Raw genomic sequence first — 16,201 nt, 5'->3', positions numbered from 1 at the left:
ATAATTTTAAATTTGCTTTTTTTCAGGGAAACTAATTATTCCCTTGTTTTCGTAAATCATGAAATTACTTTTTTTTTTGGTCATCAGTCTACTGACTGGTTTGATGCGGCCCACCACGAATTCCTTTCCTGTGCTAACCTCTTCATCTCAGAGTAGCACTTGCAACCTACGTCCTCAATTATTTGCTTGACGTATTCCAATCTCTGTCTTCCTCTACAGTTTTTGCCCTCTACAGCTCCCTCTAGTACCATGGAACTCATTCCCTCATGTCTTAGCAGATGTCCTATCATCCTGTCCCTTCTCCTTATCAGTGTTTTCCACATATTCCTTTCCTCTCCGATTCTGCATAGAACCTCCTCATTCCTTACCTTATCAGTCCACCTAATTTTCAACATTCGTCTATAGCACCACATCTCAAATGCTTCGATTCTCTTCTGTTCCGGATTTCCCACAGTCCATGTTTCACTACCGTACAATGCTGTACTCCAGACGTACATCCTCAGAAATTTCTTCCTCAAATTAAGGCCGGTATTTGATATTAGTAGACTTCTCTTGGCCAGAAATGCCTTTTTTGCCATAGCGAGTCTGCTTTTGATGTCCTCCTTGCTCCATCCGTCATTGGTTATTTTACTGCCTAGGTAGCAGAATTCCTTAACTTCATTGACTTCGTGACCATCAATCCTGATGTTAAGTTTCTCGCTGTTCTCATTTCTACTACTTCTCATTACCTTCGTCTTTCTCCGATTTACTCTCAAACCATACTGTGTACGCATTATACTGTTCATTCCGTTCAGCAGATCATTTAATTCTTCTTCACTTTCACTCAGGATAGCAATGTCATCAGCGAATTGTATCATTGATATCCTTTCACCTTGTATTTTAATTCCACTCCTGAATCTTTCTTTTATTTCCATCATTGCTTCCTCGATGTACAGATTGAAGAGTAGGGGCGAAAGGCTACAGCCTTGTCTTACATCCTTCTTAATACAAGCACTTTGTTCTAGATCGTCCACTCTTATTATTCCCTGTTGGTTGTTGTACATATTGTATATGACCCGTCTCTCCCTGTAGCTTACCCCTACTTTTTTCAGAATCTCGAACAGCTTGCACCATCTTATATTGTCGAACGCTTTTTCCAGGTCGACAAATCCTATGAATGTGTCTTGATTTTTCTTTAGCCTTGCTTTCATTATTAGTCGTAATGTCAGAATTGCCTCTCTCGTCCCTTTACTTTTCCTAAAGCCAAACTGATCGTCACCTAGCGCATTCTCAATTTTCTTTTCCATTCTTCTGTATATTATTCTTGTAAGCAGTTTCGATGCATGAGCTATTAAGCTGATTGTGCGATAATTCTCGCACTTGTCAGCTCTTGCCGTCTTCGGAATTGTGTGGATGATGCTTTTCCAAAAGTCAGATGGTATGTTGCCAGACTCATATATTCTACACACCAACGTGAATAGTCGTTTTGTTGCCACTTCCCCCAATGATTGTAGAAATTCTGATGGAATGTTATCTATCCCGTCTGCCTTATTTGACCGTAAGTCCTCCAAAGCTCTTTTAAATTCCGATTCTAATACTGGATCCCCCATCTCTTCTAAATCGACTCCTGTTTCTTCTTCTATCACATCAGACAAATCTTAACCCTCATAGAGGCTTTCAATGTATTCTTTCCACCTATCTGCTCTCTCCTCTGCATGTAACAGTGGAATTCCCGTTGCACTCTTAATGTTACCACGGTTGCTTTTAATGTCACCAAAGGTTGTTTTGACTTTCCTGTATGCTGAGTCTGTCCTTCCGACAATCATATCTTTTTCGATGTCTTCACATTTTTCCTGCAGCCATTTCGTCTTAGCTTCCCTGCACTTCCTGTTTATTTCATTCCTCAGCGACTTGTATTTCTGTATTCCTGATTTTCCCGGAACATGTTTGTACTTCCTCTTTTCATCAATCAACTGAAGTATTTCTTCTGTTACCATGGTTTGTTCGCAGCTACCTTCTTTGTACCTATGTTTTCCTTCCCAACTTCAGTGATGGCCCTTTTTAGAGATGTCCATTCCTCTTCAACTGTACTGCCTACTGCGCTATTCCTTATTGCCGTATCTATAGCATTAGAGAACTTCAAACATATCTCATCATTCCTTAGTACTTCCGTATCCCACTTCTTTGCGTATTGATTCTTCCTGACTAATGTCTTGAACTTCAGCCTACTCTTCATCACTACTATATTGTGATCTGAGTCTATATCTGCTCCTGGGTATGCCTTACAGTCCAGTATCTGATTTCGGAATCTCTGTCTAACCATGATGTAATCTAATTGAAATCTTCCCGTATCTCCCGGCCTTTTCCAAGTATACCTCCTCCTCTTGTGATTCTTGAACAGGGTATTCGCTATTACTAGCTGAAACTTGTTACAGAACTCAATTAGTCTTTCTCCTCTTCCATTCCTTGTCCCAAGCCCATATTCTCCTGTAACCTTTCTTCTATTCCTTCCCCTACAACTGCATTCCAGTCGCCCATGACTATTAGATTTTCGTCCCCCTTTACATACTGCATTACCCTTTCAATATCCTCATACACTTTTTCTATCTGTTCATCTTCAGCTTGCGATGTCGGCATGTATACCTGAACTATCGTTGTCGATGTTGGTCTGCTGTTGATTCTGATAAGAACAACCCGGTCACTGAACTGTTCACAGTAACACACGCTCTGCCCTACCTTCCTATTCATAACGAATCCTACACCTGTTATACCATTTTCTGCTGCTGTTGATATTACCCGGTACTCATCTGACCAGAAATCCTTGTCTTCCTTTCACTTCACTTCACTGACCCCTACTATATCTAGATTGAGCCTTTGCATTTCCCTTTTCAGATTTTATAGTTTCCCTACCACGTTCAAGCTTCTGACATTCCATGCCCCGACTCGTAGAACGTTATCCTTTCGTTGATTATTCAATCTTTTTCTCATGGTAACCTCCCCCTTGGGGAACAATAAAGTTTTGCAGCATCGTTTTGATTAAGAAATTAGCTATTTCACATAACTGAAGTATGTGTATCATTGAGATAACTGAAAAAAGAAGTAAATATGAGTATTTAAGGAGTATAACTGTAGCAAGAGGAACCACCTCCACCTTGTTAAATCCCTTAGCTTGAGGCCTAATATTTCCTGACTTGATAGACCACAAGTGTCCCGCATCAAACTGTTTGTCTCAACTGGCTACCCCAATGTTGTTGTTGTGGCCTTCGGTACAGAGACTGGTTTGATGCAGGTCTCCATGCTACTCTAGCCTGTGCAAGCTTCTTCATCTCCCAGTACCTACTGCAACCTACATCCTTCTGAATCTGTTTAGTGTATTCATCTCTTGGTCTCCCTGTACGATTAACCTCCACGCTGCCTTCCAATACTAAATTGGTGATCCCTTGATGCCTTAGAGTATGCCCTACCAACCGATTCCTTCTTCTTGTCAAGTTGTGCCACAAATCTCTCTTCTCTCCAATTCTATTCAGTGCCTCCTCATTAATTATATGGCCTACCCATCTACTTCAATATGCTACCTCATATTGGCCTCCAAAAACTACATAAGCTACAGCACATGTGCATTGAGCAAGTTTTTGAACATTCTCGTGCTCTCTTTGCACAGACCATTAGTTCTAGAGAAAAAATGAATTGGACCATTTTTGGAGGAAATTTAATATAGTTTAATCTTGCACTGTGACACATACAAAGTTTTTTGTTCAGAAACACTATCATCCCTCAAAGCATGCACCTTTCCTCCTGACTCACCCTGTATATTCTCTCAAAAATAAAAGCTCACCTGGATTTGAGGTTGTTTCCAATAGAATGTGAAAGATTTGTTCCCCTGTAATGACCCATGTATTATCTTAACCACATAATGCATCACTAACTCATGGTATCTTTCCAGAGATATTGAAATATGCTTAACTCCTCTATAACAAATGTGAGTGAGGAGATGCCAATAACTTCTGACGTGTTAAACTAATGAGTCATTTTAAAAAACCTTTGAGAAGATAATGTCTTCTAGGAACATGCTCAGTAAATCAGTTAGAGTTTCTGAGGAGTTGCTCGACAAATTGAGGTTTTATGCAATTCATGTTATACCCAACCAATGTATAATGTCATATCTAATCAAAAGAATGCACAAAATTGTACTTAGTAATTCAACCAATGTGATCAGCAGAGATTCTTCTGACTGTGGAGAAATCATGTGTGGGTTTCCCCAAGGCTTAATCTTAGATTCACTGTTGCTCCTCATTTATGTAAACAATTTTCTGCGTAATAAACAACAAGCAGCAGAATTAGTTCTTTTTGTGGATGGACTATTATTGTCAACAGTCCAGACAAACATACAACGTAGACAAAATGGTAAACAATGTTCTTAAAACTATCAGTGATTGCTTTTCTGTAAATGGTCTCACTCTCAATTTCAATAGGAGACAATATATTCAGTTCTGTACCTCTAGAGGTACTACGCAAGGGATAACTAACACATGGTGAAGAAATAATAAATAGGTTGGAAATTAAAATTTTTTAGGTGTACATACTGGTGAGAATTTAAACTGGAAAAAGCCCACTTTGGAACTCCTAAAACAACTTGATTCAGCCACATTTGCACTTAGAATTATTGCAAATCTTGGGGTCAGCAAATTAGTAAATTGACATATTTTGCATATTTTCATTCAATAATGTCATATGGAATAATGTTCTAGGGCAATGCTTTCTTAAATCCAAATTGACATATCAACAGTTACCGAAATTTCTGTGACTGTTCATCTTCAAGGCAGAATGTCTTCATATAACAGACATGTGCTGTAAGAATAACATGTGGTGCTCACGCACTATCGTCTTATCGACATCTGTTAAGGGAGTTGGGCATTCTGACTACTACTTCACAGTATATTTATTCCCTCATTAAGCTTGTTGCTTTCAGTTCTAAGGAACAATGATGTACATAATTAAAATACTAGAAGGTATTACAGCACATTATGGTTGTCTTTAGCACTAAAGGGGGTGCACAATGCTGAAGTCAAAATTTTTAATCATTTATGCAGTGATATGAAATGTCTGACAGGAAGCAAAGTAAACTTTTAAAATAAACTGAAAAAGTTTCTCCTTGGGAAATCCTAATCTTCAGAAGAATTTCTATTTTTTAACCTGTAAGAGGTGGTGGGTAGGAATTACTAACTAACCCCTGTGTGTATTTGAGAAATGGCTTCATCTAACCATATTTACAAATTAATTTGCTATATACATTCAAACAGTAAATTAATTTGTAAATATGTAAAGTGATGCATTCCACATAATCATAATTTATCATGAAAATGATCTCTGGAACATGAATTTAGCTAACTGTATGTGTTTATAATAAGAAACAGAAGGATAAATTTTATAATATAAAATCAATAGTGATAATAAATCTCAAACACTCTCCTAAGTTTTTTGAAGGATAAAGGAACTAATTTTATCATTCCATTTACAAATTGTATTGAATTAGTGAATATAATATAGCATAATAATCCATTTAAAAACTTAAGAGACATACCCAACCATTGAACTTGAAATATGTAAAATAGTTCATTAATTCAAGTACTTGACCTGGCATACAAACAGATTTTGCACCTGTGTCCCCTACTGAACTACAAAGTTTCCTGCAGTCTCATGAAATGATGCCATGTCAGTGTTGACTGTGATGCATTGTGCATGGTGCATGCTATCACAGTGGTTCTGTTTAAAAGAAATAGGATATATACAAGCACCACCAAAACCACCACCACCACCACTACCAGCAACAACAAACAAACACACACACACACACACACACACACACACACACACACAGAGAGAGAGAGAGAGAGAGAGTCTTGTAATAAATTGGCTAAACTACATATGCTTCAGGTACAACATTCACATTTCACCAAGAAAATAAGCCTTTAAATAAAGGAAGAAACACTCTCCAGTAAGGTGGTTGGACCATTGAATGATGTCTTAGAGTCTTTCAACCAACAGTGCTGTATTGCGTGTTCTTTGTGGAAAATATTATGTGCCCATCAAAAGATTTTTGGCGAGAAGAATGCCCATCATCAAAGAAAAAATCTATTAGGATGAAAACAACATCCAGTATATAGTTACACTGAAACATTTGGCACTTACCTTACCACATGAACTATGTGGCCTCGTTTCCGTTACTGAGGTGCCTCTGCCATGTATACACAGTAATTAAGTTTTTAACTTGCCCTATATAACTTTAATAATCTTGATTGCTTGGTAGCTAGTTCAACATCATTTGAAAGTATACACTCTCCTTCTGTTTCTTATTCTTCTTTCATTACTTGGTGAGTTGCCAAAAAAGCCTTAAAAAATTTTGATCCTGTGCCAAATCATTCAGTGAACAGATTTGGCTCTTTTTATTTACAATTATATTATTGTTATTTAATTACTGATTGTGTGTATTCTTGTCATTTGTCAGATGATACCTTTGAGGTGGATGCCTTATGAAGCAGTATTTGAAGATGATTATTCAACAAAGTCTGATGTCTATGCATTTGCTTGCCTTGTGTGGGAGATGTTCCACCAAGGAGAACTTCCATTCCCCAAAATGAGTGATGAAGCAGTTCTCACTGCTTTGAAGAAACATGAACTACAGTGGAAACCACATAAAGCAGCACCTCAATCTTTACAAAGTCTTCTTCTTAGTTGCTGGTCTGAGAGTCCACGTGACAGACCTACATTCAATCAGCTTGTTGTTACCATAGGAGAGATTTCGATAGACAGTGAAATCTGAGTGATGTGTTAGTGATTGGTGTCTTGCTAGTCTCACTTCTTATTGGAGTTGTAACATTTTGTTTTAGTTAATGACTGAACTGTGCAAAGGAAAACGTATCAGCTTCAACTTCAGACTCTTTGAATGTGTGATTTATTTATTATGTGTGAGTGTGTGCTTTGCAGGAAAGGTATCAAATTGTGATAATTGACTGAAAAATGGAAACTGTTCACATTTATTAATTTTTTTTTTTAGAAAAAACCCAAAAGTTTTACTAAAAAGATCTCCTTTGTGTGCTATTGAACACAGACACTGCCTTAATACTCTTTAAGTATTATTTTACATATTGCATTCTTTTCTCTTGTATCTATTGAAATTGGTGAAACTCGTGTCACGTGTTCTAAAAATGTTTCCACTGTAATATAATATCGTAACATTTGATATGTGCCCAGCAAGAGAAGTTGTTTACTTCTTCTTTGATGTTTACAAGTATTTTGCATTACAGTATTAACTCATATACCTATATACATAAATGACTGACCCAGTGTGCATATGCAGTTTTAACAATGGGCTTGTATTTTTTGAAAAAAGAAGAAGAGATTTTGTATGGAGTTACTACATATCACAGTTTTTCAAATTTTAAATGACATTTTTGGCATTTTGAGCTGAAAAATTGCTGAATTAATATACAGATGGACCATACTGTAACAGCTGCCTAAAAAAAAAAAAATCATTTCAAATTCAGACCAACAGTAGATATGTAAATAACTATTATACATGTTGGAAAGTACCTGTAGCTAATGCTGCCACTTATTCTGACATCTTGTAATTTTTACTTTTAAAAGAAACAATGTTTTAAAATAGTGAAAAAGATTTCAGATGCAGAAAAACATGGTTGTCTGTTTAGTTACTGCCATTATTCTGTAAGTACGGAAAAGGGCTTATTTAAACAACTTCTAGATGAGAACTCTGTAGTTACATTAAAAATATGTGTAAGATGCAAGTTGCAAACCTTAAAAAATAAGTATTTGTGCCTGAGTCATATTTGGTCTATCTGTGAATAATAGGTAAGCCTCAATACAGAAAGATGATACCAGATTTAATTTTACAAGGACACAATAAAAATTTGTAATGATCAATTAAAGCAAAAAGCTTCATATAAATGTACACAGGAGAACAATTATGTATGTTCTTGATTAGCCTCACTTTGGATAGTCTATATGTTATGATCCCTGAATGCAGGTTTTTGTGTAAAGCAGATTTGATGGCAACATTATTTATGGACTGTTACCCGCATTTTCTTTTGTTCCATTTTTTATTTTACCAATAGACAGTCCTTATAAGCACACAGGTACAGTAAATACCAAGTGAACTTGGAATATACTGCTGATGCATTATAGAAACTGAAATCATTCTTCCAAACCATTATTTTTCCTTTTGAAGAATGTGAGGAACTCTTTTGGATGAATGAATCTTGTTTTGATTTTATTGAAGTACATTGAATTACTTAATTCCATACTCTGTTTTCATTATTTTCTTTCTCAAAGCAAAGTAAAATTATAATTCAGCGTAAAGCAGAAGTTTCTGATACTTCTGAAATATGAGCTTAATTTTCTTATGAAAACACTTACAAAAAAGAAGTGCTACATGCATACCATTGCCACAAGTAACAACTGTATGTCTTAATTATTATTGTAACTGCCTATCAGAAAATGCATTTCATAAGCTCAAACTGTGATTCTTATTATTGATAGATGATTTTAAAATGTTCAACAACATCAAAAATCGTGATAAAAAAATACAAAAAGCTTTAATCTATTTTTGAATGAAACATGTTTATCTCCCATTTTATGTGTAGTTTATAATGTAATTTTAAGAACTGTATCAAATAATATTTATGAATAATAGTTTTCATTTTGATGAATGACACAGTAAATTTTGCTGTGCATTTAGTTGTCAGTTTATCAAGCATGTGCAACAACATACATAAAATTTTCATAGGATTATTGTAAAATTTTAGCTTTTGTTTTCTACCATTTTCATATGACATAATTGATACACAAGAATGAAAGGTAAAGGAAAAACAACACTGGGTTTCAGAATAGTGGTTTCTTCATCTGACAGACAAAGGTTGGAGAAAACAGAACTATCCACTGATGTCTCGTGAAATCACTGAATAGTTTAATTTCACTCAAACTTTTCCTCTGTTCTTTCTTCTGATAAATGAAACCCAGGTTCTGGTAACCAATATCTCAGTCTTCCTTTTTCCATGTGTATTAACCTTCTGTGCACCTTATATAAAAGTCCTTTTATCTCTGTTCATTTCTGATATGATAATGATTACTAATGACTTTATAAAATAATTATGTCCGAACATTTTTGGTATTATTATTTTTTAATAAGATTTTAAGTAAAACGCAGATAATTCTACCCTGTTTAAGCCCACCTTATATTTCTACATGAGAACTATACTGGCTATTAATTACTGTCATAGGACAACTGGTGTGAGGAAAAGTGAGGTTGCCAATTTCATTGTTTCGTATGAGTACCTAATGTTGTAGGCAGAATCATAAAGTAGTAACCAAACTACATTATTCATATTGAATATTGTACAAGTGACAGTAGGGTACCGATAAACTGATTTGTACATGATGCTATAGCTGGACCTATGCAACCATGTAGAACATACAGTGTGACAGTTATTGAACTGTATGGAAAAAACGTAAATTAATTACCAACTACAGCATGCACACACTTTATTCAGCATGTGAACATCAATAATTGTCACCCTGTATGTAGCAGAACAGAATTAAGAAAGTTACCTGAAAGAGTAGCAGGGAAACCCATTAACATGATAAAATCTTAATTGTGTAGGTAATTATTAATATCATTCAGTGTTCTTGTAGCTTTACCTTCTCATACTTTGAAATAAACCCAGGAGCAATGTGTTATCATTGCATCCAGCTATAAGTGTCTCTTATTGTCACTTCTTCTACTCATAATATCACATGAAAATGTTGCAGTCTTTCTTCTGTTTTGAAGTTATTCTATAGGCTGTCTCTAGTTAACTGCACTATTAAATATAATGAATTTTTCCTCTCTTACTTGTGTGTGCAGAGATTACAACAAAATATTCTTCCATTGTAAAATGAGACAACCCCAATTCAACATTTCCATTGAGAAAGTTTTGATTGTTGGAGCAGTTTTTCAAGAATAAACACAATCATTCTTCTGAGTTCATATAATATTTTAGATGCCACACAAATGTATAAAAACAAAAAATAATCACAAAAAATTATTTTCATTTCCTTACATGAGAAGTTGAGCTACACCTAATCCACTAATTTTTGAGAATGCTTCTAATAAAAGTTTTGTTCACTGAAAATATAATGAATATTCTGCCCCTTATGCATAATTTTGTGAATCAAGTGTTAATTGTGTTTCTATGATTACATTTTTTATCCATTTCATATTTTTGTTTCTGGAGGTTGTTTGCCTCAGAGGTCACTGCTGTCCAACAAATGCAGTTGTATTATGGTACTATTAAACAGAGTTCTTTTGTAATGTTGGTTGTCGACTGTAACAAGGGACCAGTCAGACTATATGTAAGAAAAATTGCTGTGGTAATACTTTTAAAAAACAAAACAGTGCCTTTTATGATAAATAGTGCAGTAATGTTCAGAAAATAACATACTGACCATTCAGGAATAGCATTAACCTGATGCAAAAACTGAACTGTCATCCATTTGATCTTTGCACTTCATTCTTGAGAATTATTTTAAATAAATGGAGACATTTTATCAGTTTGTGACAGTTTAATATTCAAGGTAACATGATTTCCATTTAATGATGATATTTTCGAGTACTAGTCACAGTATTTCTATACATTTTCTCTTTTTATTCGTTTGTTTAGTGTGAATATGAGCAGTGTGGTAGGTCTCAAAATCTTTTTAATAGATCATTGAATTACACAGTATCTTTTTAATCTTTCTTTAAATATGGACTAGGTTAATAAATTTAATGAGAACTTGATATTTTGCTCAGTGTTTCAAAAAATGAGTTCCATGCAGTTTGTTTCTACTTCTTAATGCGGTACTTTCCACTGTACCAGTTATTATGTCAGGAAGTTGATCATATGAGAAAATTACTGGCTCCCATCAGATAGAAGTACACTCCTGGGCCTACGTGAAAATCTTGGTTCTAGGCCTATGTGTTCACATATGCACTTGAACACCTACTGTACATCTCTGTGCAAGAGGGATGTTTTCTGTGGGCATTTTATTACACACATCAAAAAATTAATTATGAAGTCTCTGTAAAATGAGAGTATTTTCGATATAATCATATATATATATTGAATTTTCCTAGTTAAAAATATTTGTTACCTTGCAGTCATATTCTTTCCTCTATTTTGACAAGATACTGCCAAGACTGAGTGGTAAAGTTAGTTACTGCAAAATAAGTGTATTATATTTCTGGACTAAGCTAAGCAGCCTTTGTCAGCCATACAATAGAAATGTTTCTTCATTACTTTTCAGTCCACAGGTGTGTAGGTAAGAGGTTAGTGAATGATTTCTACTAATTCTTCTCTAGTGCATAGGTAAGCTGCTATTGAATGATTTATGCTAATCCTTCTGTAAAAAATTTCTACCATGGTCAAAACACCAGCAAAATTAAAATAGAAGTGAATAAAATGCAGGAAATCTTGTTGTTGTCTACCTCTATTGTGTCTAAATTTATGTGTGCATACACTTACTTTCTTTCCCCCTAAATGATGTCTATAACTCAAAGCATAGCTTCACTATGCCGTTGGTGTATAACTCTTTTTGGAACATAACATTATTATTATGCTGAAAATTATTATTCTCACCCATCTTCTATTGGTTTACCACATTAAATTGCAAATATAACAATTTTATACCAACCAGCTTTTGAGTTTTTTTTGCCGTATTATACTTCTCCATATTTCTCAACTCTTCCAGTTTTACTGGTGTCCTTATCTCGATTTTATTGGTCTTCCTCCTCGTCCTCAATTAAACTGAATCTAATAAAACTTATGACTTGATATCATTGTGTGACTTGAAAAAGTATGTTCACTGCACATTTTTCTATTTTCTTCAAAAAATATTTTCAATAAAATAAGTTGTTGGTGAGGTGTGCAGTTGTTGTTCATATGTTGTAATGTATGTGTTGCATATGCTTCAAGTATGTATTGCACAAATGACAATGTAAAAAGAATTGAATTTTTGATTACCCACAATCTTATGTCAATTATGATAATGTTTATTTGTTGTTAAAAGATAGCATCAGCTAAAATTTACGTGTTTTGAATCTTCTGTTTTTGCAAATTGATAATTTATTAAATCATTCTTACATTTCTTTGGTGTATTCTATCATGTTATTGTACCATCTGAAATCAGCAAGGTAATAATTTATCTATGAAACAATAATGTATATCAATAGGAATCACAGAATTTATAACATGGTTGTTCATTATAAAACTGCAATGCCACTTCATGATATCTTTGATTCTTTTGGAAAACAAAGTGTTTAAATTGATAGTAATTGTATTTGACTATATAATTCCATACAATGTTGAATTTTTAATAGACATTTTAGAATTTTTTTCTTGTGGATGTCACTTGTAAAAGACTGTAAAAATTTGTGTTCAGAATGTGTGACCAGCTTAATTTGATCTTTTATGATCTGTATGTTAAATGTTTGACCTGGAGTTTTGTCATATTTATAATATTCACCAATGTGATATTTGTAAAGCTTTTGCATACTTTTATAAATATATTCCTTTTCATAAATTTAAATAACATTTTGTACAGATGTGGATGTAATAAAAAGTGAAGACAATGATTCTGTAATAATTTCTGATTTCACATTAATATTGCTATTTTGTGGTAGTACAAAGCAGTTGTTGATTTTTCCATGTAGTTCTTACATTTTTGTCGCTTCAGTGACATAGCTGCAACTGTAAAGGAAATCATTAGATATGGAATATGTATTTATTGTTTTGTTTTTTATAGTCTGTGGGAGCCATTATTAACAGGATTCCAACTGCTGTGGGTAGAGCCACCAGCAGCAATAGCAGTTTCTGCTTTTACACAGCATTTAGATTTTAGTCCTTTTTCACATGCTTCTGTGAAGATGTGAGTATTATGAGTGTATTTATCTGTGTCGGGTAGAGTTTAGTAACTTTTATCTGAGTGTTTACATATCTTGAGCTATCCTTTTCTGAGTTAACTTTATAGCATGTTGACAGCCAGAAGCCATGTAGCAGCAGCACTAAGACTGCATCTATTGACTGCTGGGCTAATGTTCTGTTCCTTGTGCAAAGAAATGTAGTGTCATGGTGGACTGGGGCTGTGGTTATTGTGTACAGATGCAGAAGGAATTGGCCACTATGTGGAATTGGTTGGGACCAGAGTTGGGCATAGTCTACAGGCTTCAGGCTGCTGCCTCGGGTTGCAGTGGCACTGAGGCGCCTTAGGAGAAAGCTGTGGCTTCTCTCATGCCCTTATAATCACTTGGTGTCCCCTATGCTGCAGTTCTTTCAGATTCACTAATCCTGGTGGGTCAGCATTCATCAGAGTATGGTGGGTGATCAGTTGCGATTCATGAATCTTTGGATGAAACGCAAAAGTGGATACTGGCAACATGTTTGTCCCCTTATGCCTTAAAAATAGGTTTTAGATATTGCCTATTGCTAAAAGTACATCTGTGCCAGAATGGGCTGCTTTGTCTTTTGGAACTGGAATCAATTTTCCTTAAAAGTTTGGACAAGCACAGTAAGTTTGCTGATCATTGGTAATTATGGTGGGAGGTGGTTGGTGGAGCCCCTTTTGGAAATAGCAGGTCAGGAAGGAAGACCAGTGTTCACACAGTATGTTCACTTGGGGGTCTCTTCAGAGATGTGGAGGAACACTGACAGCTATTATGGGCAACACTAAAGATGCACCCAGCTGCAAACTGCGACTCTTATTGGAACTTATAATGCCTGTCAACTAGTGTCTAAGGCCATCTTCATTTTCTTCAGATGTCTGGCTGCACTTGTAAAGACAACTTGCCTTACATGTGGTGTGGAAGCTGAGCTATCGGTTTGCAGCATTTACTCAGAAACGATCATGGTCCTATGGTCAGGGAGCTGAGTGGATGGCTTAAACCAGAAGCTCAGACAGTTCAATGACAATCTTGGTTGCAGATTTCTGGACGCCTTTGTAAGATGGATAATTGTAAGACCTCTCTCAGTAGGTGGGGATGCACTACATACAAGAAATGGCTACTAGGGTGGCACAATAAGTGCGGCAAGCGCATTTAGATTTTTTAGTATGGAGAAACCCTAAAAAAAAGTTTCAATTTCATAAGCTGAAAAATAGCAGCACTAATAATCACAGAGATAAGTACATGTCTTGACAGAATGGAGAAAGAGAATGTGATTATAGTATTCATTAACTGGAGGACCATACATGAAAAGGTCCCAGAATTAGCCTTGCTTATAAGTGGTAATAATGCCCCCATAGTATCAGTGATAGAAAACTGATGAAAGCAGATTTTAATAGCAATGAAATTCAAAATTCTGATAATAATGTGTATTGTAAAAGACAGCATTTTCATAGTTGTAAGCAGTGCAATAATATCTAGTGAGGATAGTAAGGATTCTGAATGTGAAATAATTTGGATGAAGATAAGTGTTTAAGGTAGATCAAACATGTCCATTGAAAGCTTTTATAGAAACTCCCACCTTGGGAGCCATAGTGTTGGGGCATTCCAGGCATTGTTGGAGAAGGATGCATGTCAGTTTCCTGGTTATAATGCTGCTTTCACAGAGCCATACCAAAATGATCCTGTGGTCCAGGCAGGACTCCCAAAGCTGACCTCCATCCTCCCAATGAAACTGCTTTCCTGCAATTTTTATCTTTTCAGATTTTATAATTTTTTAAGTAATCATAATAAAAATGAAACATTCTTGAAAATATTACTTAAATGAACTGTACTGGTAAAATAAGTATTGCAGACGACAAACTGAATGTACAGTGTAGAAAATAAATTACAAACTGCACAAAAATTCTAAAAAGAATGGAAAGGTATTACATATGCAAACTTTTGGAACCAATGGCTCCTTCTGGCAGAAGCGCTGAAGGGGAAGGAAGAGAGGCAAAGGAAAAGTACTGGAGAGATTTAGGAAAAGGGATGCAGTCCGGAAAAGTCACCCACAACCCAGGACAGTGGAGACTTACTGAATAGGGTGAGAAGGAAAGACTGATTGTTGGAGATTGCATTAGATAATATTTGAAAACCTGATAGCTTAAAGGAGGAAGATAGGGTAATATGCAAAACAGAGATTACTGCTAAAACATCATGCATGAGTTAATAAGAGCAAAAAGCTAAGTGCATTGCATGTGATAGAGGTGGGAGGGGATCAGTGAAAAACAGACAGATCAGAAAATGAAAGATGTAGAAAACTAAAATGGAATGAAGAAAAAAACAGCTACTACAAAGAAATGTTGAAATTGAAGAAATTTATGTAAATTAAGGCCAGGTGGGGGGCGAGAACCAAGAACATGTAGCACCAGTCCCACCTGCAAAGCTCTGAGAAACTGCTGTCTGAAGGAAGAATCCAAATGGACATGTAGCGTGAAACTGGTTGGTTGGTTGGTTGGGTTAAAAGAGGAAGAAAGGGACAAACTATGAGGTCATCAGTCCTTTGTTCCGAATAAAACAGTGCCACAAGTGTGAGAATGAAACAGATGAGACTGACAACCAAAAATGGACAGAAAGGAAAAATTACAAGAACAATGAAGGTCAACAAACATGTAAATGGACAAAAGGAGACAAGAAAACCACAGAAACGCAAGAAATGGGATGAAGAGATTAAAACAACAAAGCAGATTACCACGGCTGGCTGACCATGAGAATAAAGAGAAGCCAGCCACTCTGCAACACATTAGAACCTTCACCATAAAAGCACTAGGGGGGAGGACACAGAGGGACAAGGGACACACTCTAAAACTTAGATCAAATGGTAAAACCCACCCTCACAAATAAAATGTAAAACTAAATCAGCCGATGAGTCATTGTCAGAAAAAATTTGCAGCAATGAGTCTGGTAACCCAAGATTTTTTGGTGGGCAGTCAAAGTGGGATAGAGCACCAGAATATGGGCCACTGTCAACTGGGCACCACACATACACCCAGGTGGGTCTTCACGGTGCAGGAGGTAACCGTGGGTTGCCGAAACATGGCCAATGCAGAGCCAGCTGAGGACAACTGATCCCCTGCAGGAGACCTGCATGGGATACTGCCATACATTCGTAGTCTCCTTAATGACAAGCAGTTTGTTGTGTGTACTGTTATGCCATTCTGTCTCCCAAAGCCGAAAAACCCTACTGCGTAAGACAGAGCTCACGTCAAGTTC

The 16,201-nt window shown here is 35.8% G+C and overlaps 1 protein-coding gene across 1 annotated transcript in view; it reads left to right on the top strand.

Annotated features, from left to right (window-relative positions):
• The window catches only part of LOC124613473 (inactive tyrosine-protein kinase 7-like), a 135,360-nt gene extending 128,477 nt beyond the window's left edge, over nt 1-6,883 (top strand). The window contains exon 16 of the mRNA XM_047142180.1: nt 6,485-6,883. Coding sequence (XP_046998136.1) covers nt 6,485-6,799 — 315 coding nt within the window. The 3' untranslated portion in view covers nt 6,800-6,883. The remainder of the gene's footprint in view (nt 1-6,484) is intronic.
• Nucleotides 6,884-16,201: the final 9,318 nt, after the last annotated feature.

This window comes from Schistocerca americana, chromosome 4 (genome assembly GCF_021461395.2).
Source record: "Schistocerca americana isolate TAMUIC-IGC-003095 chromosome 4, iqSchAmer2.1, whole genome shotgun sequence".
In the NCBI taxonomy this organism is placed as follows: Eukaryota; Metazoa; Arthropoda; class Insecta; order Orthoptera; family Acrididae; genus Schistocerca; species Schistocerca americana.
Note: the sequence above shows the minus strand (reverse complement) of the source record. Positions and strands in the feature narration are given on the sequence as shown.